General features: G+C 52.3%; 1 protein-coding gene across 5 annotated transcripts; it reads left to right on the forward strand.

The window, feature by feature from the left end:
- The first annotated feature begins 10 nt into the window (after nt 1-10).
- Nucleotides 11-22,699, forward strand: MSI1 (musashi RNA binding protein 1). Of its 5 annotated transcripts, none has more exons than XM_074321289.2 (15): nt 11-207; nt 377-417; nt 981-1,062; nt 1,161-1,245; nt 4,164-4,205; nt 5,737-5,829; nt 9,375-9,423; nt 10,619-10,701; nt 11,205-11,322; nt 13,957-14,037; nt 15,317-15,373; nt 18,344-18,412; nt 19,197-19,384; nt 19,846-19,909; nt 20,912-22,699. In XM_074321289.2, exons 1-14 carry the CDS (start codon nt 149-151, stop codon nt 19,885-19,887), a joined length of 1,089 nt encoding a protein of 362 aa, XP_074177390.1. In that variant the 5' UTR covers nt 11-148; the 3' UTR covers nt 19,888-19,909; nt 20,912-22,699. The 5 variants fall into 5 exon arrangements, with proteins under 5 accessions (XP_074177390.1, XP_074177391.1, XP_074177392.1 ...); XM_074321290.2 differs by having other exon boundaries at nt 19,230-19,384; XM_074321291.2 differs by lacking the exon at nt 15,317-15,373.
- The last annotated feature ends 1,876 nt before the right edge of the window (nt 22,700-24,575 follow it).

A 24,575-nucleotide genomic window follows, 5' to 3' on the forward strand; every position in this document is an offset into this window, starting at 1 on the left:
CGCCCGCCCGCCCGAGCGGGGTCGGGGGAGGGGGCAGCATGGCCTGTCCGTCCGGCCCCCTTCGCCGCGCTCCTCATCTGCCCCGCGCCGAGCGCTGCCGCCGCCGCCGCCGCCGCCGCTCCGCTGCCCGCGCCGCCCGCGGCTCCCGATGGAGACTGACGCGCCCCAGCCCGGCCTCGCCTCCCCGGACTCGCCGCACGACCCCTGGTACGGCCCGGCCCAGCCCGGCCCGGCCTGCCCGGCCCGCGCTTGCCCCGGCCCCGCCAACATGGCCGATCCGGGTCGGGCCGGGCCTCCCCGGGGCCCGGGCCCGCGCCCCCTGCGCCCCGCCGCCCGGCGCTCACGCGGGCCCTTTGTGTCTCTCCTCCTCCCGCAGCAAGATGTTCATCGGGGGACTCAGTTGGCAGACTACGCAGGGTGAGCGAGCCCGGGAGCGCCCGCCGGCTCGGCAGGGCACCCCGGACCCTTTGGCGCCCCGGAACCGGACACCCCAGCCGGGCCCTGCGCCCTGCTGACCCCGGGCGCCCCCGCGCTCTCTTTCGCGCCTCGCCCGGGGACCCCGAGAGCGCAGGGCGATCGGGAAGCCCGCACGGCCCAGCGGGTGGAGGGGAGGAGATGAGGGGTTCAGGGGGCATCGGGGGGTGGGCTGGGCCCCCGGGACCCGCTGGCGGCAGCGCCAACTCCGCTCGCACCTGCGGCTCAAACTTTTGTGAGGCGGCTCCCGGAGCGGCGGGAACCCGGCCGGAGCCGTCCCCCCTCCAGCCCAGCTCGGCCCTCGCCTTTCTGGGGCCCCCGTGGGCGCCAGGAGGCTCCTCGGGAGTCGGGTGAGGGCTGGAGGTGGGGGGGGCACACTGGAGAACGCTCAGGCTGCTTGGCGCGGGGGCGGACGGGCCGCGCCGGGGTCACCGGGGGCAAAGGACGGCGGAGAGGGGGAAGGGCGCGGGGCCCGGGCTGGTCCGAAGGCGGGTGTGTGGTTACAGAAGGGCTGCGCGAATACTTCGGCCAGTTCGGGGAGGTGAAGGAGTGTCTGGTGATGCGGGACCCCCTGACCAAGAGATCCAGGTGAGCCCCTCACCCCCTCCTCCTGCTCCCGGCTCGCCCCCCTCCACCGCCACTCACTGCCTTGTAACCATCTGCCTCTCCCTCACTACGGCGCGCAGGGGTTTCGGCTTCGTCACTTTCATGGACCAGGCGGGGGTGGATAAAGTGCTGGCGCAATCGCGGCACGAGCTCGACTCCAAAACAGTGAGTGGCCCTCGGGGCTTCGGGGGTCCTTTGGGAGAGGGAGGCCGCCGGAGGAGAGGGTCAGGACTCTCCCCAGGGGACAGTTGTATGGGGTCTTTAAGGAAAAGGGGAGTTTTCTGAGTGGAACGGCTGCCAGGCTCTGAAACTTTGTCACTAGAGTTGAGGGGAGAGGGAGGAGAAAAAACCCAGGCCTGCCATGAGATGCTACATCTCCCAACCCCTCCGGTATTGGCGAGGGAAGAAGCAGCTACCACCCCCTCCTACTAATCTTAAAGCCTCCGAGAGGAGCTTGGGGTGGGGCTAGGTCCCTCCACTAACCCAAATTGGGTGAGTCAGAGCTGCAGTGACCCACCCCGTGGCTTCTCTGAACTGTAACTAGTATTTGGCTCTGCGACACCCCCACCCCATTCCAAACCAATGGCAAAGCACCATTGAATCCCCCTCCCTCCATTCCTCCCTCCCCTGACTTTTGGTCAATGTGCTCCTTGCTTTGTGTGGAAGACCCAGACCTGCTTTGCCCATGAAGGGGTTTATGAGAAGGGAGCGAGCGTGCCTGAAAACAACCCTTCCGAGGACTAGATCTTAGGTGCTTGTTTGGCATTCAAACTCCTGGAACATTTTGCTGTTGTCCCACCACTCCCCAGTGTCTTGGGCCCTGTAGGGGGCGCTGGCTCAGGCTGGGGCTCAAGGAAAGAGGGAAAAGGAGAAAGTCAGGGGTTATTCTGTGATGGGGGTGACCCGTGATGGGGGTGACCATCTGCCAAAGGCCCAGGACAGTGTGATCTCTCTCCACACTCCCCCACTCTCCTCCAGCCTTGGGCCTCCCTGCTTGGGTCAGTCTCTGGCTCCTGTTTACCTGCAACAATAGCTGGTTGTGCCCAAGAATTTGTTAAATTACCGCCTGTCCCCAGCTCCTGTTATCTCTGCCCAGTGGCTCCCACTCCTGCTCCCAGTAATGAGCAAATGAGGCCAGGCCTCAACTTTGCCGGCTCTGAAAGGATCTTCTTGGCTCAGACTGAGTGACCCAAGCTGGGAATGGAGAGACAGTGGCCTATTGTTTTTTGGTGATTATCTGCCATCAAGCTGCCTGTTCTCCTACCATCCCCTGTCCTCAGAATGCACTGATGGCTTCTGCAGCGCTCAGGAAGCTGAGATTTAAGGGCTGGGGCTGGAGCTGGAGGGGGGAATGGAAGATTGATAAAGGGACAGGAGGGGAGAAAGGAGGGTGAGATGAGCATCCTTCCGAGCTTGGGGACTCAAGGGCAAGGGCTTTGTGTTTGGCATTCTCTGGCCTGGGAAAGGGAGGGTGGGAGGGAGGTTTATTGTGGGGAGTCTATTTTGGGTTCTTTCACCTTTTATTTATTTGTTGGGTTTTACTTATGTTGCCAGCTGTGAGTCAGAGTGGAGGTGGGGCGTGTCAGGGATGGGTGTGTGTGGGTCTGTGGGACCTGGCTTGGGTACCATCTCATCAGTGTCTGTGCGGGGGTACTATCTGAGTTGTGTTTTGGTAGCTGGGGAGGATGCTTTCAGGAGAAACAGAAGGACGAAAATGTCCATAGATGTACAAAATCACACCTTCAGACAAGGAAAATGGTCAGCTGTGATTTTCTCTATGGCCTGGTGGGACTTTGGGAGAGAGAAGACACTGCCCTAGCGTGGATTTTGGAGGTTCCTTCTCTGTGGCCAAATTCTACGGGGGGAGCTTATAGGAAGCTGGTCCCTGGTTCATGCCATTCACGCAGAGGAGCCAGAGCCGGTTGAGTAGAATGAACGAGGCTGAGTTTTTGAACGGAAGGAACTTTGGGAAAAGATAGATCTTGCCTGGGATTGGCTGGTCAATTTCTGACTGGTGTCCACCCATGTGGGTGGCAAGAAACTCTGGAATGACCGGCCCTCATAGGCCCTGCATTGATCACAGTGTGTCATGGCTTTTGTTATTTCTAAGTACAGGTAGAGTACTTGGGAGTATCCAGGTGCATGTTGCTTTTCCCCTCAGTTTTCACAGCCAAGGGCAAAGGTGGCCTGCTGGTAATAGCACCTTTGTTTGTGCAGTGAAGGGCAGTTCACAAAGGGCCGCTTTTACCCACATTATCTCTTGATTCCCCCCAGCTGCCCCTGGGAAAAATGGGTGTGATTGTCCCCACTTTGCGGATGAGGGAACTGAGGTGCAGAGGGACCAGGCGAGGTCCCAAGATCATAGGTTTGGCCAGGGGCCCAGAGTTTCTGAGTCCAAATCCCATGCCCCTGCATGTCACCAGAGCCTGGGCTCTGCTTCGCCTCAAACCTAGCTGCGTTCTCAGGAAGCTGTTTGCACCGTCAAGGAGGGCTGTTAGATGTCGATAATATCGGGGAAACAGAACTGAGTCCATTCCTGGTAGTTTATGCATTCTTATCTTGAAGCAAAGAGTTTCCATTCGCAAGACTTCAAAAGTCTGGATTGCATGCCTCACCTAGACAGGTTATCTGTGTGAAGTAGGTTAAGCTGGGAAGGCCCTCGATATACCTGGTGCTTAAAGGAATAAGACTTTGCTTACTTTTTTGGGTTCTTGCTGTGAGCTAGACACCATGCCAAGTGCTTTGTAAGCATTATCTCAAATAATCTGCAGACGACTCTTTGAGGTGGCTGTTACTATTTGCCCATTTTGCAGGTGAGCTTGACCCTGAGGCTCAGACAGCTTAACTTGCCTAAGGTCTCACAGCTGGGAAGCAGTATAAGTGGAATTCAAATCCAGCAGCCTGGTTCTATGGCCTAAACGGTTAACCACTATACTTTCCTGCCAGAGGCTGTGGGGGTTTCTGTCACTTGTGTGTCACCTCTGTGTCCTGGGATGAGAGATGTCCTCAGGGCTGAAAGCTGTGTGGTCAGCCATCTGAAGTGTGATAATCAAGGCCCCTTCTACGTCTCCCTTCTCTTTCAGATTGATCCCAAGGTGGCCTTTCCTCGGAGAGCACAGCCTAAGGTAGGTGTGTCTGTGTCTGAGAGTACCTGTTACTGAGGGCTGTGATATTCCCAGCATTCCTTTCTATGAAAGATGCTTCTGGAACCTCTGTGGACTGGGATGGGAGGAGGGAGAATTCTTGATATCCTCGCTCTATGGATTGAAGACACCATGCATCATCTTTCCATCTGCTCTGGGATGGACCGGGCAGGGGCTGCATGTGTTGGGAGAAGGGGAACCTCTCAGGGGACCCATTGTCCTGTATTTGAAGCCAGTATGGTTTGGACCCTGAGTCAAATTCTGACCTCAGAGCTCACAGCCTCTGTGCCCAGTGACTTTGGGGGTGAAACCCAGGACAGGCTTACCCCCTGAGGCTGAGCTAGAATCAGGCCAGGGGGCTGCCTCTGACCCCAGTCACTCTCCTACCTCTTGGATGTGATGTGTTTGAAGAGGGGGAAGGCACCATGGAGTCTGTCACCTGTTGTCTTTCAACTTGGGTGACTGGAGCTGCCCTCCCAAGTGTTCTCTCTCCCTGGGCAGTGGCAAGTTTTTCTGGGTATGCGGAAAACAGATTTCTGAGCAGTTGAGCTATAGAGCACTCAAAATTTTGGCCCAGGGGAGGGGCCCAGATTCTATTCCAGGCCTCATGGCAAATCTTAATTTTTAAGCAGTCGCATATAGGGGACAGACGGGAAAGCTGATTAGAGTCCAAGGAGCAGGACTCTTGTGTCTGCTGACTTATCATGTGTCCTAGGACTACGTCCCTCTCCAGGAGATCTTAGTTTCCTCTTTGCAAGGGGGTTGGTGGGAACTAGGATGCCTTCGGATTTTGAGCCATGGCGCCCAGCTCCTGCCACAGTGAAGGGAGAAGGGCAACTTTCAGGAGACAGGAAAGGGACATCTCTGGAAGGGTCCAGCAGAGGGCCTGAAAGCAATTATGGAGCAGGTATTCGAAGGAAGCCGCACTAGGGAGCACATGGTCGGAATTGGGTTAATTCCATTAAGCAGTTTGGTGACAGAAGGTGCTTTAGTGTTAGGATGGGGCTGGGAATTGCCTGTGGATTAGCCATGCGCTCCTGGGGTAATTAGGACCATGTGTTCTTCCTAAAACAGGGCTGGGGCCACGGGGCTACCAGTGGTTGAGTTGAGAGGAGGTTGATGAGGGAAATGTTGGTGTGGAGTTCAGTGGCACCCTGTGATGGGCCTTGGCCTCTCTGGGAGGGGGTGGTGGTGGGGTCTCTAAGTTAAGCTGTACTCTTGGGTTACTAGCTCACCCCTCTCTCTGTGGGTCTTTAGGGAAGGCATTTTCCCCACACAGACCCCAGGGAGGGAGGCAGGGGAGAGGCACACTCCAGCCAGCCAAGGTTTGGGGTGCACAGCTGCCCATGACAGGAGGCTGGTGTCCAAGGGGGAGCTCAGGGGGGGCCTTCTGAGTAGCTGGGGCCACAGAGAGCTTGTCAGCTGGCGCCCTGGCAGGAGGTCTCGAGCCCCTGCTGGTGGCAGTAGGCCACAGGACTCAGATGCCCACTTTCTTATTCCCTCCTCCTAACAGATGGTGACTCGAACGAAGAAGATCTTTGTGGGGGGGCTATCAGTGAACACCACGGTGGAGGACGTGAAGCAATATTTTGAGCAGTTCGGGAAGGTGGGTCAAATCTGGGGGTGCTTGCTGAAGGGGTGACAGGTCTGTAGAATTGGTCTGTAGCAAGAGGAGTCCGGGTCATTCCAATTCCTGCAAAAGGTGAAGAAAAGGGGGTTGGGTCCTTCTGTGGGTGAGGGCAGGCCAACTCACCGTTCAGGCTCCTGGGCTATCTGTGGGCCTCAGACTCTGGACACATCCCCAGGGACAGAAGCCACACAGTAGCTGTCTCTGTTGTTGCCCTTCCCCTGTGTTTTTCTCTTGCTTATCTTCATTCTCCCGAGGGAGGCTGCTCTCTCGTAGCCAGTTCAATCCAGTCACCCCTTGGCCTCTTGGGAGTTTGCACCTGTCCAGGCCATGGGCTGTTGCACCTTCCCCCACTCCTTCCTGGTGAGGATGATAAGGGGGCAATAAATATGACTCCCAATTGCACTCAGCACCCTGCTTGCACAGGTGGGAGCTTAGGGCAGGAGCTTGGGATTGTGGTGGTGGCCCGTGCTGATTCCTAGCTATTTTGGGGGGGCTGAAGATCAGACTCAGAAGATTGGCCCTTAGCTTTGAGGTGCATCCAGCTTTAATTTTGGGCCTGTTTACTCTACACAGTAGGAGATACGGTGTCATCAGAAAATAGGATGTCCCCAGAAAGGTGAGCAATTTCACCGTCAAGGTCCCAGGGAGAGATGGCAAAGAGAGGATCAAATTTTAATCTGGGGGTGAAATAGGGCTGTTGTGCTTAATGCTGGGGTCCCTGGTCTACTCCTTCATAAAACAGGCTACAGGCTGGGTCTCTACTTTCCCATCAAGGCATTTCCAGTTCCCTGTTAGGCAAAGGGCAAAAAAGGTGGCTTGGGAAATAGGATGTGAGCTGGGGACTGGGTGGGTTTTCAGCCCCCTGTCTAGGGGAGAGGGTGGGAGGTCCCCTAGCTAGCGGATGCTGGCGGCGTTGAGGCCAGAGGCCGAGGCTCAGGCGCCTCCGTGGGGACCTGGGTCCAGGACAGAGGGCAGGTCGGTGGCCTGGGCCCCAGAGGGAAGGGCGCTCCTGGGAAGCAGCAGGCCCCGCTCACTCCGGCGGGGTGTCTTTGTGTCTGAACGCCGAGCATTAGAGCTCGCACTAATCTGATCCAGCAGCTGTGATTGGAGGCCGCCTGCCCCCGGGGCCGGAGTTGCCATGGCAACCGGGCCCCAGGAGAAGCCGTCAGCGGCCGCGTCTTTTGTTCGGGCCTAAATCGGCGTTGGCATGTGAAACCGGCCCGGGGAGGCCAGGGGGAGCCGGAGAATAGGCTGCCAGGGAGCGAGGGGGACAGCCGGGAATGCCAAGGGCCCCGCGGCGGGGGGCCCCCCGCCCGGATCGAGGGGCCGCCGCCGAGGGGGGAACAATGGTCAGCCGCCATGGCTGCCACTCAGGCTTAGCGGCTGCCGAACTTGGCGGCTCCCACTGGTCAGCAGGCCTCGGCCGCCTCCCCTCCCCCCTCCGGAGCCCCCCTGCCCTCGGGTTCCCATGGAGACCAAAGCCTATTAAGGACACCGGGCTGGGAGCCTCCCTCTCCTCAGCTGGCCCCAGGAGGGGACACTGGTGGGGTCTCCTGGACCCCAGGCCACTTTCCTTGCTTCCTGCCCTGGCCTCAGTCCCCCTGCCTCACTAGGGTTCTGTCCAGCCAGGGCCCAGGTTGAAGGGTCTGGGGGGCCAGGGATGGTGGAATTGAAAGGCTGGGTAGAGGAAAGCAGAAGGGCTGTAGATTTGAGCTGAATCAGTTTGTGGGTCAAAGCTATAGGAGAGGGAGGAGGGTGTGGCTAATTCTTAGTTTATTCATTCGTTGGTTCAGAAAAATAATTATTGAGCCTAAGTCAGGGTGCTCAATAGGTTGGTCATGGTCATAGCTGACACAGGCACTGTCCAGGTGGATCCTTGAAAGCCAGTGTTGGGCTGCTCTCTCTCCAGCTTTGCCTCTCTCCCCCATGTGACTGTGGAAAAACCCCTCCATAATAAGGTAATAACAATAATAGTCATTATTTATTAAGCACTTACTGTATCCCAGGGACTGTGAGTTAAGAGTATTACGTGCACGATCTCATTTAACTCCTCCCTATAAGACACTCTCATCCATTTCACAGATGAGGAACCTGAGTCATGGAGACCCAGAGCCACTTGCCCAGGGCTACCCACCAGCAAATGTGGGACCTAGGATTCCAATTCAAAGTCTGCTTTTATCACAACCCTCCTTTCTGGGTATCACTTTTCCATTGGTTAAAGGTGTGGGGAAGATGTGCTGAGCCTGAGTGTACGTCTAGTTTGGACAGTCAAGCTGATTTGGGATTGGGACTCAGAATGGGTCCATAAGGATGGAAGCGAAGGTGACACTCCCCTGCAGGGCCCTGGGGCAGGAAGCTCCTTGGGTGGGAGCTGTCATTTCCTTCTCAGATTCTCCAGGGACCCAGCTGCCTCCTGGCTCAGTGGGGTGCTGGTTCTCTCCAGGGGAAGTCAGAGGCCCGGAGCAGCTTGGCACCTAAGGAGAGATAGAGGACCACCCTGTTCGGGGTTTGCCCTTTTCTTCAAAGAGGCAGATGATGGGCCTGGAAAGAGAGGGAAGGAGAGTAGGGGAGAGGCTGTGTCCCATGGCCTCGGGAAGTTTACCTTCATCCCTTGGGTGTCTGAACATTTGTGGGAGGGTTGGCATCTGGAGTGCGATGGAGGGGATGTAAGGATGAATCAGACCTTAGCTTAACCCCATGAGATAGCTGACATTGGCTGAAGAATTAAGAGGGCAAAGAGGACTCACAGATGTGGCAAAGAGAAGGAGCTGGAACTCGGGAGGGAAGCTAAGGCCGTCCATGTGTTCATGCAGATGCCTTGAAGGAGTAGCGAGAGGAGAAGTCGGGGGTCCAGGGGAAGGGGGATAATGTAGACCCTCATCCTTTCTCAGCCGCTGTCCCCTCCCCCAGTCAGTGGGAGGCAAGCAGCTCAGGCACTGAACTCTACTTGCTTTAATTACAGCCTCTAGCAAAAGGAAACTTCAATTAGAGGAAAAGATCTGTACCAGCAGAGGGAGTCAAGACTGGCTGGGGTGGCTGCTGTCCTCCTGGCCTTTTGCAAAAAGGGAAGAGGCTTTTGTTTCTCCATCTCATATCTTGCTCCTGTATTTCCTCCTCTAGTGTCTACTCAGTGCCTCCTCCTCCCAGACTTGATCTAGGATTTGCTGTGTGACCCTGGGCAGGTGACTTCACCTCTCTGAGCCCATTTCTTTTTCTACAAAATGAGGATTTTACTATGCAAGGAATGTGGAGAGGATGATGGGGCAAAGTGCCAAGCACATATTTGGCACTTAATATTTGCAGGCTGGTCCACTGAGAATCTGGTGGTTGAATGGGGGGTACTGTGGCATCTAGTTGGGGTTGCAGATGAAAAGTTGTCCCCAGCATGGGGAACAGGTTTAAGATAAAGCCTGGACTGGGCAATAGGGGAGTGGGTGTGGGGGCCCCTGCTCCTGGGTTGTGATGGGTCCCCTGGTATCTGGTGGGTCCTCCAACAACAAAATGGCTCTGTTTTATTTCAGGTGGATGATGCCATGCTGATGTTTGACAAAACCACCAACAGGCACCGAGGTGGGTGTGGCCTCCTCCCCCCTTTCAGGCTGGGCTGGGGGCCTGTGGTCAGCCAGGGGGCTGCAGGTCACAGCTGCCCTTTCATCTCTCCTCCTGACATCCTATCCCTGAGGATCTGCATCCTCTCCAGGGCCTGGCCTTACAGAAGGCTTTTGTCCCGCCGCGTTTCCTGTGCTAGAAACTTGCAGAATTGCAGACACCCGAGAGGAGCAGAGGAGCAGACTCACCCCCGCCCCCCCCAACTCAGCCCTCCACCCCTACCCAGCCCCCACCACCCCACCATGTCTGCCCAGCCAGTGTCTGCAGGGGCTTACCTTGTCCCTGGAAACCAGAGCTCAGGCCACGCTGCCCCAGGGTCAGGCTGACTTGTAGCCCCAGGCAGTCTGCTCCTACCACTGCCCTTCACCCCCACCCTTGGGCTGAGCGCTGAGCCCAGCCCCGTTGGCCCTGAACCTGTGAGCATGTGGGCCACAGTGTTCACACTCACTGCCTGGTTGTTTTTCTCCCAAGGGCCTTGCCTTCTGAGAATCCCATTCCAGTCCCTGGGGCACACCCGGGAAGAGGCGGGGTTTTTCTCCAGTTGTTTCAGGCCTTTGGGCCTTTCAGCCTGTTCTGGGATTGGAGTATGTGCTATTGTGTGTGTGGTATGTGTGTGTGTATCTGCATGTGAGGGTGTCAGTATCTGAATATTTGTGTATGTCTGGTGTGTCAGGGTGACTGTACATGTATGCAGGGCTCTTTCTGTTTTTGTGAGCACCAGTGAGTATCTGTGTGATACACAGGTACGTGTGTGTCTACCGATATGTGTATGAGTGTGTGTACAAACATATGTTTGGGTGTATACAACTTTGTGTAAGTTAAAATAAGTGTTTGTGTGTGTTCCTTCTTCCCTCTTTGGAGAGCATCTGAGGAAGAGAAAGGGCACGTTGAGTGTCATTTCCTCACAGCTCTGCCACTTTCTAAGTTGCTGTGTGATCTTGACCAAGTCGCTTCACTTCTCTGAGCCTTTCTTTTCACATCTGTAATTTGGAGCTAGAAACCCTGTCTCAGAGAATAGTTGAGAGGTTTCTTGGCTGTGGGCAAAGCCTTCCGTTAACTCTCAGACACTAGCCTGCAAGAGAGAAGTGGTGGTTGGTATGACTCAGCGCTGGGTTTTGACCATGAGCCCCGTTTTGACCCTGCCTTTGCCCACTAGGGTTCGGTTTTGTCACGTTTGAGAGCGAAGACATCGTGGAGAAAGTGTGTGAAATCCATTTCCATGAAATCAACAACAAAATGGTGAGCTGGGGTTGGATGGGGTGGAGGTACAGAGGGAGACAGAGGTTCCAGGTTGAGCCAGCCAGACACACGCTTGCGGGTTCTACAGGCAGGCAGTGGGGCCTCCCAGTTAGTGGGACAGAGCCAGTTCTCCTACCCCCTGAAAATCTGGACAGGAAGGCTTTTTAACCCATGGTGGTTAAAAAGCACAGGTTGAAACCTCACTCCGCCACTTGCTAGTGTAGTCATTGGGCAGATGACTTCCCCTCTCTGAGCCTCAGTTTCCTCATCTGTAAAAGGTGAGTAGCCATAGTACCTCCCTCACAGGAGCGGTGTCAGCATTCATGAACTATTGCATGCAAAGCAATAGTTTGCACCCACACAGTGCCTAGCGCATAGTGAGGGCTCCATAAATGGTAACTATGAAATTAAAACTAAAATGGCCTGCCAGGAAACAGGAGGGTCCGTGGGGGGGACAAACAGGAGGGATTGTAGGAGGGACTGACCGCCAGGTCTCATTGCAGGTGGAATGTAAGAAAGCTCAGCCAAAAGAGGTGATGTCGCCAACCGGTTCGGCCCGGGGGAGGTCTCGAGTCATGCCCTACGGGATGGACGCTTTCATGCTGGGCATCGGCATGCTGGGTATGTGCCAGGCCTGCACCTGCGGCTTCTTCCTGCCTGGAACTGCTCCAGAGGCTGCCAGGGGCTGCGTGGGTGTTGCATCTCTTCTATGGTCTGCCCTCCTGTCTGAGTCATTGGGTGGGAGTGCAGACCAAGGATCGCAGGTCTGGCAGGCCTACCGAAGGTGGGGCAGTTTTGTTGTGGGATACTGCCCTCTGGCGGTGGCCAGAAGAATGGTCCAGCTGCTCCTTATTAATTGGTCCTTCTGTTCATCCCTTTATTTGTTCATCCATTCATCCATCCAGTAAATAGTTATTGAGCAACTCTGATGCCAGGCACTATCCTGGGAAGTACGGCAGTGACTTTCCTTGGACCTTTGTAGTCTGGCAGGGGAAACAAATAAGTAAGAACATAAATAAATAGGTTTGGGATGGAAAAGTGTACCAAGGGAGCATGGGTCACAGGGAATTTGACCAAGACTTAGAGAAGCCAGAAAAGAAGTTACATTTAAGCTGAGTCTGTGGGTTGAGTAGGAGCTAGTTATGGGAAGGCAGGGGAGAAGGGAAGGGAAAAGTGTTCTAGGCAGAGGGAACAGCATTTACAAAGACCCAAAGATGTTTGGGAAGGCAAAAAAGAAGGCTGTTGCTTCTTGTTCATTCAACTAACATTGATTGAGCAGCTTCTGAGAGGCACCACCTGCCCTCGTGGAGTTCCCCGTCAAGTGGGAGGCAGGAACAAACGGTCTATGTCGCCACAGAGTGACTGGAGGCTTGAATCACCACAGAGTGGATTCAAAGAGGCACCTAACCCATCGGGGTGTCAGGGAGACCCCCTGGACGAGATGAAGGCTGCCGTGAGCCTTGGAACTTGAGGAGGGGTCAACAACACTTGGGGCCGCCCACGACTGGATGGAAAATCTGAGCTGGGCCCACAGGAAGTTTATCCCTGGAGAGACAAGATGTGTGAACACAGAAAGAGAACATACGACGGGGGTCTTTATTGCAAGGGATGGGGGAGGGTGCTCTGGGAATTCAGGGGAATTCAGAGGTGGGCTAGAGGGTGAGGATTTGGGATCACAGATAGGATGGGTGAGGATGGCACCCTCTAAATGGAGCACAGTCTTCTCTTGAAGTTTTTTTTTTTAATTTTTTATTTGGAAGTAATTTCAAACTTTCAGAAGGGTGAAAAAATAAAGTAGCACAAACGACATTCATGTCCCCTTTACCAGATTCACCTATTGTTAACATACCCCATTTGCTTTCGCATGTTCTCTCTCTCTGTGTATATATGTTTGTGTGTGTGTGTACATACGTATATGTGAACACACACACTAGTGATTTTTACCTGAATCATTTGAGGGTAAATTATATGCATTATGGCCCTTTACCCTTAAATATTTCATTGTATGTTTCCTAAAATTGGAGATATTCTTTCATGAAACCACATAATGATCAACTTTGTACATTTATACTGATAAACTATTTTAATCTAATCTATTTTCTGACTTTATCAGTTGATCCAGTAATATTCTTTATAGCATATTTTTGCCTCACAGAACAAAATCTAGGCTAGAATCAGGTCTTGCATTTAGTTGTCCTGTCTCTTTAGCCTCCTTTGATCTGGAACATTGAGAAAGTTTTCTTTTCAAGATGATTCATTTTTCACCCCATTTAAAGTGTAAAAAAAGAAAAAGAACGAAAGAAAGAAAGAAAAAGAGAAAGAAAGAAAGAAAGAAAGAAAGAAAGAAAGAAAGAAAGAAAGAAAGAAAAGGAAAGAAGGAAAGAAAGAAAAAGAAGTTTCCTAACAAATAGTTAGAATGGTGGTTAAGAGACTTGGAGCCAGTCAAATCTGAATTTGAACCCCATTTACAACATTATTACTCACTATATGAATTTTCTTTCATAGCTGCAAATATTTATTAGCTGCATACTAAGTAGCAGGTACCATGCTGGTGCTGGAGATGCAGAAATAAAAGATGGGGAAAACAGAAAATCAGCACTAAAAGAAATCCTGAAATAAATTCAGATATTGATCACCAGGGCTATGAAAGGGAAAAACCAGGGCGATATGATAAATATTGTAACTAAAAAGAGGAAAGACTTTTGTGGGGTGATCTCTCTGAGGAGGACATTTGATCTGAGACTTGCACAATGACAAGGACCCAGTCATGTGAAAACCTGGGGAGACGAGTGTTCCAGGCAGAGGGAACAACATATGCAAAGGCCCCGAGGTGGGACGGAGCTTGGTGAATTTAGGAAACGGCAGGGAAGTCAGTGTGGCTGGAGCAGAGTGACCAGGGGCAGAGTGTAGATGAGGTTGGGACGGAGGCAGAAACCAGAGCACAAAGGGCCTTGGTAAGGGTTTGGATTATTCTCAGCCAATAAGTGTTACCTCTCTGAGCCTCAGTTTCCTTATCTCTATAATGGGGCTCCGAATAGTAATTATTGCTTAGGGTTCTCATGAGGTTTAAGGAAAAAATAAATTGTGCGGTGGACTTAACACAGGGCTTGGCATGTGGAAGGCATTTGGTACATGTAACTGACTGTTACTTGTGATACTAGCTGGGGAGGGAAACGAGTGGCTCAGAGCCCTCCCCACTAATCAGGGTCCATGCTGTAGGTGAGGCATCTGACACTAGCCCTTTTGCCCCATCAGGTTACCCCGGTTTCCAAGCCACGACCTACGCCAGCCGGAGTTACACAGGCCTCGCCCCTGGCTACACCTACCAGTTCCCCGGTAAGTCCTGCTCAGTGTCTCTGCTGCCAGCATGTCCCCCGTTCCTGGGCAGTCTGACTCCTCAGGGCGGTGTCTGGGGGGTGCATGGCTGGGGGGAGTCTGCCTGCTGGAGGCTTGGAAGGAAGGGCATGACTGAGGAAGGAGCGCCTCTCCCCACCCATCCCCTCCTCACCCTTTTCCTAGAAGCTGGGGTTGGGGGCTCCAGCATGGCCCTGCATGGCACTGTTCTCTCCCAGGCCCAGGCCAATCCCTGCCTGCCTCCTGTCTTTCTCTCCTCCCCACCCCACTCTAGGGTTGCCACTTCCACCAAAGAGGGCACCAGGCTTGTGGTGGGGCAGTGGGGAGCTCCCCAAGGGCCAGCGTTGGTTGTGTCTTTCTGGACACATGTGCAATGACCACTAGCTACGCTGAGCCTTTTCAAGGCTCACAAGATCCTGAATGATGAAAAACAATTTAAAAGCATGATGGTCACCACCCTCATTTGTAATTCAAAATAAAAATAACACTAGGCCTTCAAATAAGTGGCAGGAAGCCCAACAAAGTTTTGAACTCTCCCATGATGATTATTCAATGTTGTTTTCTTTGAGATATTTGAGATATCAAATATCAAATTTTTGCAAGGCTTTTTTTTTCTTTTTGGGTCTGATTTGTTAGAGGATCCCTAAACACTTGCATCATTTGCCTCTGGGGCTGTACACCGCTTGGGATCCTGTGTATACATTATGTTGTCTAATCCTGACGACAGTCTCATGAGGGAGGCTGATGAGCCCCATTGCATAGGTGAGGAAACAGGCTCAGAGAGGAGGAGTGAGTTGCCGCGATGACCCAACTAGAAAATGCTGGAACTGGGAACCAAACCTGAGGCTGACCTGCTGTATTAGGGTCATCGCTTTTCAGCAATGTTGCCGCCCTAGCTTTTCCTCCCCTCCCCCACTCCCACCAAAATAGGAGAAGAGGAGAATTCTGGGGAATGTTGTGGTACAATCTCAAGCCTTTTAAGAAACTTGGGAACGGTAGCTCCAGCATTGCCCTGTGCCCAGGGTATAGGTGGCAACTCTGCCTGCTCTTTCTCTCCCTGTCTGTCTGTCTCTCCTCTCTGTGTCTGTGTCTCCTCCCCTCCCCTTGCCTGCTGGGGACTATGCTCTCCCCATCCCCAGCTCTTGGGTCCTGTGCATGGCCTGTCCCCCCACCCAGTGTCCCTGTGGGTGCATTTGTCCTCTCTGGGCCATGCCCGAGGGTCTCCCTGCATCTTCCTAAGCTGTTTTACGTTTCATTTTAGAATTCCGTGTAGAGCGGACCCCTCTCCCGAGCGCCCCAGTCCTCCCCGAGCTTACAGGTCAGTCGCTCGGATTTCGTATACCTCACAGGCCACATGGGGAGAAAGAGAAGGACTCAGGGACCTTCCCCAGGGAAAGCTAGTGGGACCCTTTCCTCCTGCCCATCAGCCCTCCTGCTGTGAGGATACAGCGATCCACCCGGGCACTGGCCAGTCTGTAGAGCTGCATGGCCCTTAAGTGTGGGACGTAGGGCCGAGCCCAGCAGCTGGAGGCAAAGTCACTCATTCATCCATCTGACAGATATTTGTATCGTGCCTCCTTGTGTGCCAGGTGCCATGTAGGCTCTGGGACCCAGCAGTGAAGAAGCCAGGGAGTCAAACTCAGAGCAGAATGGGCCAGGTGGGGACTTCGGCAAATTGGAGTGGGCAGGCCTGCAATCCCTGCCAGCCGACCCTTGCTGGGAGGGGATACAGATCCAGTATTTTAAGATCTCGTTTTCCAAGAGAAGCCAGAAACCTGGCTTTTGCTTTCAAATGAATTTTTCAACTATTTTCAAATGTTGGCAACAAATTCACAATTTTTAAACCACCACGAGCCAAGGGAGACCTATATGAGGGGTAAATCCAGCCCTCTGGCTGTCCATTTGGGAATTCTAGGCAAGTGGTATGAAGCTGCTTAGCCATTGGAGCCATTTCTCCAACTGGAGCTTTCACTTGGGCCAATCAATGCAGCTATGGAGCTGGGGGCAAGGCCAAGTCCAAGGGGAGGGGAAGGACATGCTCAGATGAGGTGGGCTGCAAGGGGTTTCTGTGTTCAACCTGCTTCTCCCCTACCCCACCCCCAGACTCTCCCCCCCAACCTGGCCGTGTGTGGAGGACGTGAGCATGGATGCTGCTTTAGATGAGACCTTCCTTCCAAGGGGTGCTCAGGAGTCCCCCAAAGTGGGGAAGGGGGAAGAGAAACATGGGGTGAAGAAAGGGGAGGGAGTAGAGAGTCCTGAAGATGAGGGCGATAGAGACTCTTCCGTGAGCGGGGTGGGGGTTTGACCAGCAATGGGGGAGACAGATGGAGGGCCTTTTCTACTCATTGAAGAACTCGGTGTTGAGGACCTACTGTGTGAGACACTCTGCTAGGCCCTGGGGGACAAGACAGAGCCAGGGCCTGCTGTCACAAAGCTTGCAGTCTAGAGAGGGAAACAAATACGTATACAAATGAGTAACCCTTTACAGTTGCAATAAGCATGTCCTCGGGTTGGCCATGCTGACTTTCCTTTGTGGAAATGCCTAAATGGACCAAAAAACAGACCTCAGAGCCCAGCCCCCACCCTCAAAGAACTAAGGGAAGAAGTGTCCCCTCTGCAGGTCTAGGGTCTGAACTTTTCTCTTGCCTTCAGGAGATGTGGGTGTCTCCTTTATGCATTCAATAGATATTTATCATGCCCGATACTATTCCAGTCAGTGGGGATACAGCAGTGAATGAGACAGACAAGGTCTCTGCCCTCCTGCAGCTGATATTCTCGTGGAGGGAGATAACAATAGACAAATAAACAAGTAAATAAGATACTTTCAGAGGGTGAGAAATTCCACAAGGAAAATAAAACCGAGATGAGGTGAGGTATTAGGGTTATGGGCAGGGGGCTGCCTTAGTGGGGGTGGTCAGGGAGGGCTTCTCAGAGGAGGTGACATCTGAGTGAGGAGGAGCCAACTGTGTGAAGCTCTTAGGCAAGGCTCCTCTAATGTGCGGGAACTGCACTGTCTTAACCTTGAATCATCAGGCCAGTCAATGGCCATGCCAAGCATTTTCAGGGGCATTTTTCTGGAGTCCCTAGCCCCAGGTCTAGTTCCAGTTCCAGTTCAGGGTCAGGGTGACCAATCAGCCCCAAGGGGGCGCATTTTAGGATGAGAGACTGGTGTTCCCCAGGGCAAATGCCAACTCTGCAGACCGTGGCTTTAGGTGGGATTGTAGTCTCTCGGGCTGTAGCGGCAGAGCTAAGCGTTAAAAGGTGCTCCAGGTATTTATTTTTTAATTGTGTTTTCCCAGGACCCATCCGCTCCAAGTCAAATAGTTGTTTCAATCTAGTTGTGGAAGGCAACTCACAGTGGCTCGTGGGGATCAAACTGGAAACCTTGTTGTTAATAGCACCACGCTCTAACCAACTGAGCCAACTGGCCACCACCACCCCGCACCCTCCAACCAGTTATTTAAGCAGAGGTCCCTTCTGCTCCTTCAGCTGACATTTATTAAACACCTACAGTGTACAAGGCAGGGTGCTAGGTGCTGTGAAGGGAGGGTGAAGGTAGACAGCAAACAAGGAAATAGCAAGATCCCTGTGTCTGAAGAGGGGATCAGAGAAAAGGGGCTGAAGGGATTTGGGGGTGGAGGTGGTCATTTCTGGCTGGCTGGTGGTTAGGGGGGCCCTGAGGCATGTACACGATTTATTAAGGACATGCTCTCAGGAGAAGGGGAGCGAGGGAAGCAGGCCAGGCAGCAGAAGGAGCAAAGCAGAAGTGTGGCCGCCCCCGGAGTCTACCTTCCGCTGGTCAGCACAGGCAGCTCTGTGGCTTGAACTGTACCTGAGTCAGTTCCACCTGAGGGAGCGGACCTGGCTTTTTGGACCCCACGTCAATTAGTCACTGGCTCCAGCTGACGGGTTTGGAAGAGGGACATAACCTCCCCAGTACCTCTGGGCTAGGTGGCCCCTTTTGGGCCAAGGGCACTCCTTGGAGAAGGGACAGCGGTGGGCAACACTCAGAACAGCTCAGGGTGGGGTGCCCTGCCCCCACCCTCGATGAGTTTTGGGTTGTCTGTGCTGCTTGAGTCCAGGGGTGAAGGATGGAAAGCCATCCGCCCACCTGTCTCCATCCTTTCTGCGGGGCAGAGCACAGAGGAAGCTCTTTCTGCCTTGACCCTGGGCTGCACTGTTCCCTCTGTGGTGGGGTAAGGCTGCAGAGGCTCTACCCAGAGGGGGCCTCCTTCATCTACCTGTCTCCTCACCCACCACACTGAAGTGTACATACCTTTCCTTTCAGCCATTCCTCTCACCGCTTATGGACCAATGGCAGCAGCAGCGGCGGCAGCAGCTGTGGTTCGAGGGACAGGTGAGGCCTTCTGGAGTTCAGGAAGCAAGGAGAGGAGTATAGCAGGTCAGAGAAGTCTAGGGGGAGGGAAGGTAGCCACTGCCACCCCTTCTCAGAGGGACTTACATAGTCATTCACTGGACAAGTGTTAACTGAGCACCTAGCGAGCCAGCCAGGAATGAGACTGACACGGTCTCTTGCCCTCCAGAGATTGCCCTCCAGAGATAACAGGCTGGTGGGGGCATCAGGTATTAAAAGGGCGATACTTCTGAAGGATGGTACTCTCCTTTGGGGAAGTCGGGAGTTCACAGGCCTCTCCGGAAGTCATCCAGGAGGAAGGGCCTCTTCACTTCCGATTTGAAGGCAAAGAGGAGGAAAAGAGTTCTTGGCAGAGGGAATAGTAGGTGCAAAGACTTGGCAGCCAGGGAGCATGGGTGGAGGGCAGAAATGGGAGTAGGGAAGAGGAGGAACCGGGTCCTGGGGAGTGGCTGGACGTTTTAAGCAGTGGAGTGATGTGAATTTTAGAAAATGCACACAGCTGCAGCATGGGGAATGGTTTGAAGGGGTTCAAGAGGGGAGCCCTGGAGATCAGTGAGAGAGGAGGCTGCTGAGTGGTCAGACAAGAGATGATGGGGGCCTGGGCTAGGGCTGGTGGGGATGGATAGACGTGGAGGTATCTCCAGGAGGTGGACCCACAGGCCCTGCTGGGATGTGGGGCTGAGGCAGAGGGGAGGGGCAAGGTCAGGGTGGGTAGGACAGGTTTGAAGGCACAGGGGCTATCACCATCTTCTTTCTGGGTTGCCAGGCTCTCACCCCTGGACGATGGCTCCCCCTCCAGGTTCGACTCCCAGCCGCACAGGGGGCTTCCTGGGGACCACCAGCCCCGGCCCCATGGCTGAGCTCTATGGAGCAGCCAACCAGGACTCGGGGGTCAGCAGTTACATCAGCGCTGCCAGCCCCGCCCCCAGCACCGGCTTCGGCCACAGTCTTGGGGTGAGTGGGCCGGTCCTGGAAGACCCTGAAGTTGGAGGAGGGAAAGGCCTTGTCCATCTGCTGGGCAGAAGGGAGGCGAGGGATGATGGATGGAGAGAGAGTGTTGTTGCCCAGGGGGAACACGGGAGTCCTCATTCATTCAGTGGGCATGTCAGCATGGCTCTCGGAGTACCAGGCATTGATTGGGTGGTCTCCGGGGATAGCATGCGAATGAGACTCACCATCTCTGCCTGCATGGAGGCTAGATTCCAGCTCAGGGGGCCCAAATTTAACCAGGGTACTGGTGATACGCAAATCCCCAGGCGCTGCTCTGAAGAATCTTTTAGTGGGTCTGCAGTGGGAACGGTCTGGGCAGGTCAGAGTAGGGCCTGAGTCACCTTGGATCTTCTGCGGGAGAAAAGGAGCCCCTGGGCTTTTCTGCTTCCCCCAGGAATCTAGGAGTCTAATTCTTCTCTTTCCAGGGCCCTTTGATTGCCACAGCTTTCACCAATGGGTACCACTGAAGCGAGAGACAGGTGGCAGGAGGTGAGGTGGGCAGGGACCTTGGGGTGGGAGAGGCATTGGGGAGGCTGGAACTGGTATCCCATTCTGGGACACTGACTGTGTTCCTGCCCACATGGAAACCACAGTCCAGTGGGGGGACAGACCTTCATACCAGCAATGGTCAATGAACATGAAAAGCTGCTCAACCTGCTACATAAAAAATGTGAATGAAAATAACAAGGCAGCACGTTCCACCTGTCAGGCAAAGATTTTTTTTTTAAAGATTCCTAATGCCCAGCATTGATGAGGGTGTAGGGGAAACTGTGCAAATACGCTCAGGGTTTCTAAAGGGCAGTCTGGCAGTGTTTATCCAGATTTTAAACATTCATCCCCTTGACCCAGTGATTCCACTTTTAGGCATTTATTTTAAGAAGTGCAAATAACTGAATTGCCCATCAAAAGGAAAGTAGTTAAATAAATGAGAGTACGAGTATATGCATACAATGGAATATTTTACAACTATTAAAACAATACTGTTGACATGTAAACATATACAGAGAGAGAGAGAGAACCCTGTACACGCCGTCAGCATTCAGTGTGTAGCAAGCTGGTGGGGGTACCATGTGAATCAGTGACCTTTTCTTTTTTTTTATTCATTCACTCAAACTATTTGTTCACCACTATTCCAGGAAAGAGGAGGTATAAGACAGACAAGGTTCCTCTCTCATTCTACAGATGAAAATCAAGTGAACAAGCGAGATCATTCCAAATTGTGTGTGAGGGGGCTACTCTAGGGGTTTAGAGAAGGCATCTCTGAAAAGGGGACATTTGAATAACTAACTCCAGCCATCTAAATCTAGGGTAAGAGCTTTTCAAACTGGGAACCAAAAGCACAAAGTGTATGAACAAAGATCATCCAGGAGAGGGTATCAGGGAAAGAGGTCTATGCGCAGGGATACGTTCTGGGGCCCCCAAAGAATGGGGGGCAGAGGGTTCTAGGGGCAGGACGCCTCCTTGCCCCAATAACCTCCGGCTGTGTTGCAGCGCCCCAGCCTGCAGCTGAGGACCACGAGTGAGCCAGCAAGGGGGCAGGGACACCTCAGCCGCAGCCGCCCCCTCCCCCGCAGCGACTCGGACCGCTACTGCCTGCCCCCTACTCTTGGGCCCACAGCCCGGGCCCCTGCCCTGCTGCCCCTAGACGTCGTCTGGCTCCCCTACTAACCTCCCCATCTTCTGCCCTTGTGCCCCTTTCCTGCCCTCTTTTATTTATTTTGGATTAGCCGGTTGCCCCCCACCACCCCCTGGTTTTTCCGTCTCGGGTCTGTGCCCCTCCCTCTCTGCCGTGCCCCCATAGGACCCCGCCCCCAAGAAGGCTTTTGTATTTGTGCATAGCTAGAGTGAGGGTGGAGGGGGCCTGCTACAGGCCGCAGCTCCAACCCGGGGTTTTTTATTCTGATTTTCCCTCCTTTTCTCTTTACTTTTTTTTTTTTTTTTAAAGAAACCATTTTTTAAACTATTTCTAGGTTTGTGAATGTGAAGCCCCAGGCCGCAGGGGGCAAGGGGCCAGGTGCCCCCCACCAGCTGAGAACAAAATGTTTATGTGGGTGTGGGCCCCTGGCCACCTCCCTCCAGCCCTGGAGAGGAGGACAGGGCTGTGTAGGCCAGGCCGAGCCCCTGGAACCATCCCGTCCTGTATTATATGTAAATACTGTGAGGTGAAGCCCCTACCCTCTCTAAGACCCCTTGGGGGTGAGGGCATCGCCTGGCCCCACCCTGCACAGGTCTCCTCCCTCCCGTGTTTCTGTCCCCTCCTCAGACACCGTTACTGTAAGCTTGCAGGCCTCAACTGTGGCCGAGGCAGGCCCCCTCTCTCAGGCCCTAGGGCTCAAGGCCTTGGGCCTGCTCACCCTGAAAACCCAGTGTGGAGGAAGGGTGAGGGAAGAGAAGCGCTTGCCCGGAGCCACTGCTGGAAAGGAATTAACTCTCCAAAGGTCTCCCCTGCCCCTACCTAGGTCAGGCCTTCATGGCTTCTGCTCTGAGCCCCCCATGAGTGGGCATCAGGGGGCACTTTGGGAAGGGGCGGACCCTAGGGGAAAGCAAAGGGCTTCTCAGGGAACCCCCACATTCTCTCACTGAAGTTTCCCACCAGGACGGTCCCATGGCCAGAGCCTCTTGGCAGCCCCTTACTCCTGAGTCCCCTTTAAAGGAAAAAGAGGCTCAGGGTCTGACTTCATGAACAGTGAGTGACCTGGCTGGCGTGGCAGGGCCAAGGCCCACCCGTCATCGTCCCCCCTCTCTCGATGTCCCTTTCCCCCCAGGTCTGAGGCTGGGGACCTAAGCTCCCTTCTGCATCACAGTCCCCACCCTGAAAACCCCCTTTGGAGAGTTAATTGTCTGTGTGAGGTGCTTAACCTATTTGCCCTGAGAACACAAAGCAATAATCTTTGTTACTGAGATGTGCGGCTGTTCGTGTTTTTTTTTTTTTTTTCCTGTTTTTTTTTTTTTAATGTTTCCTAATAAAAGAGAAGCTGCATTTTATTGGTTTTTATTTTTAATTTTCTACAGTTTGAGCTGAGTCATGAAAGACTTAGCTTCCCTCTCCTCCCCTTCCTGTGACACCCTTACCCCCACCCCACTGGGCCCACCCATGGGATCAGGGCCCTGGAATTCCGTTTTCTGATTTGTTTGGGGAATTTTTAAAAAAGATGTTACATGGTGTTTTGAAGCCAGCAAGTTACCACCCTCCGGTGTCTCTTCTCTCCACATCTGTAACTTCTTTTTCCAGGTTTTATTTTCAGTTTGAAATTCCTAATAAATTATTTGAAAACGGTGGTGAGCTTGTGAGTATGTCTTGTTTCTGTGTGCATTCAGGTCTAGGGACCCTATGTTCTATTTTCATCCTGGAACAATATTTGATTCTCACTGAGGTATATACGTAGCTTGTTGAGATATGATTTGGAAAAACTAACTGTAAAAAGACATTTTAAGACAAAGGCCCCTGAAAATAGTCTGAGTATTAGCTAATACTGAGAAGTCATTGGTATTTTTGTTGCATGTGATTGTGGCATTGTAGTTACGTTTTAAAAAAATTCCTACTGAAAGCTTTTTCTCTCAGATCAGGAGCAAGGGAAGGATGCCTACTCTGGACTTTTCAACATAGTGTTGGAAGTCCTACCCAGAGCATTTAGGCAGGAAAAATAAATAAAATCCTCCCAACTTGGAAAGGAAGAAGTAAAATTATCTCTGTTCATAGGTGACATGCTCTTACATGCCAAAAACCCTAAGGATTCCACATGCACATAAAGAAAAAACTGTTAGAACTAATAAAAGAATTCAACAAAGTTACAAGATACATAATCACAAAAATCAACTTTCTATACATTAACAATGAACAATCAGAAAAGGAAATCAAAACAATTCTATTTACAGTAGCATCAAAAATAATTACATGCTTAGGAACACTTAACTATCATTAACCAGGTGAAAGACTTGTACAGTGAAAACTACAAAACATTTCTAAAAGAAAGAAGACACAAACAAATGGAAAGACACCCTGCCTTCATGGATAGGAAGACGATATTGTTAAAATGTCCATTCTACCCAGAGTAATCTGCAGATTCAGTGGAATACCTATCAAAATCCCAATGGCATTTTTAGCAGAAATAGAAAAACTCCTAAAATTCATATGGAATCTCAAGGGACCCCCCAAAGGGTAGAAACAATTTTGAAAATGTTGGAAGTCACACTTTCTGATTTCAAAACATTACAAAAGCTATTGTAAACAAAAAGTGAGGCACTGACACAGAGACAGCACAATGGAATAGAATAGAGAGCCCAGAAATAAGCTATTACTTTATAGGCAAATCATTTTCAACAATAACGCCAAAGCCACTCATTCTGGAAAGGACAGTTTCTTCAACAAATGCTGTTGGGAAAACTGGATATCCATGTGCAAAAGAATAAAGTTGAACCCTTACACCATCTAATAAAGTTAGCTCAAAATGGATTAAACACCTGAAACTATAAAACTAGAAGAAAACATAGGGGAAGAGCTTCATGGCCTTGGAGACAGCAATGATTTAGAGGATGTGAGACCAAAAGCACAGGCAACAAAAACAAAAAGAAACAAATTGGACTACGTCAAGCTTTAAAACTTTTGTGTATCAAAGGACACAACCAAGTGAAAGGCAACCTATGGAACAGGAGAAAATATTTGCAAATCATCTAACAAGAGGTTACTATCCAGAATATATTAAGAACTCCTTCGCTGGGTAAAGGGAGGTGGAGAACAGATGCCGCTAGAGTAGTTAGGAGACTTTCATAAAAATTCAAATGCTGAGGACGGTGGCTTTGGGTGTGGAAAAAGGTTTAGATGCTTTGGTATGTATACTGCCTCAGTTTGCTCATCTCTAGGAGCACTTGATTGTAGGCTAACCTGTATAAAGCTCTTATTACTTTTCTGGCCCAGCACTCAAGGGATGTTAGTTGTTGCTATTATTATTATTATTATTATTATTATTATTATTATTATTATTGAAGAGAGCAGCCCTGGACTGAGAGGCAGTTACACAGATTCAAATCCTATCTCTGCCACTTTCTAGCTGTGTGACTTTATGCAAGTCACGTCAGCTCTCTGAGCCTGTCTTATCATCAGTAAAAAGGGGAAGACGATGAAACAATAACTATGCCAAAAGGTTGCTGTTAGGCT

The sequence above is a fragment of the Rhinolophus sinicus genome, chromosome 9 (genome assembly GCF_057876585.1).
Source record: "Rhinolophus sinicus isolate RSI-liver-muscle chromosome 9, RSI-T2T, whole genome shotgun sequence".
NCBI classification, from domain to species: Eukaryota; Metazoa; Chordata; class Mammalia; order Chiroptera; family Rhinolophidae; genus Rhinolophus; species Rhinolophus sinicus.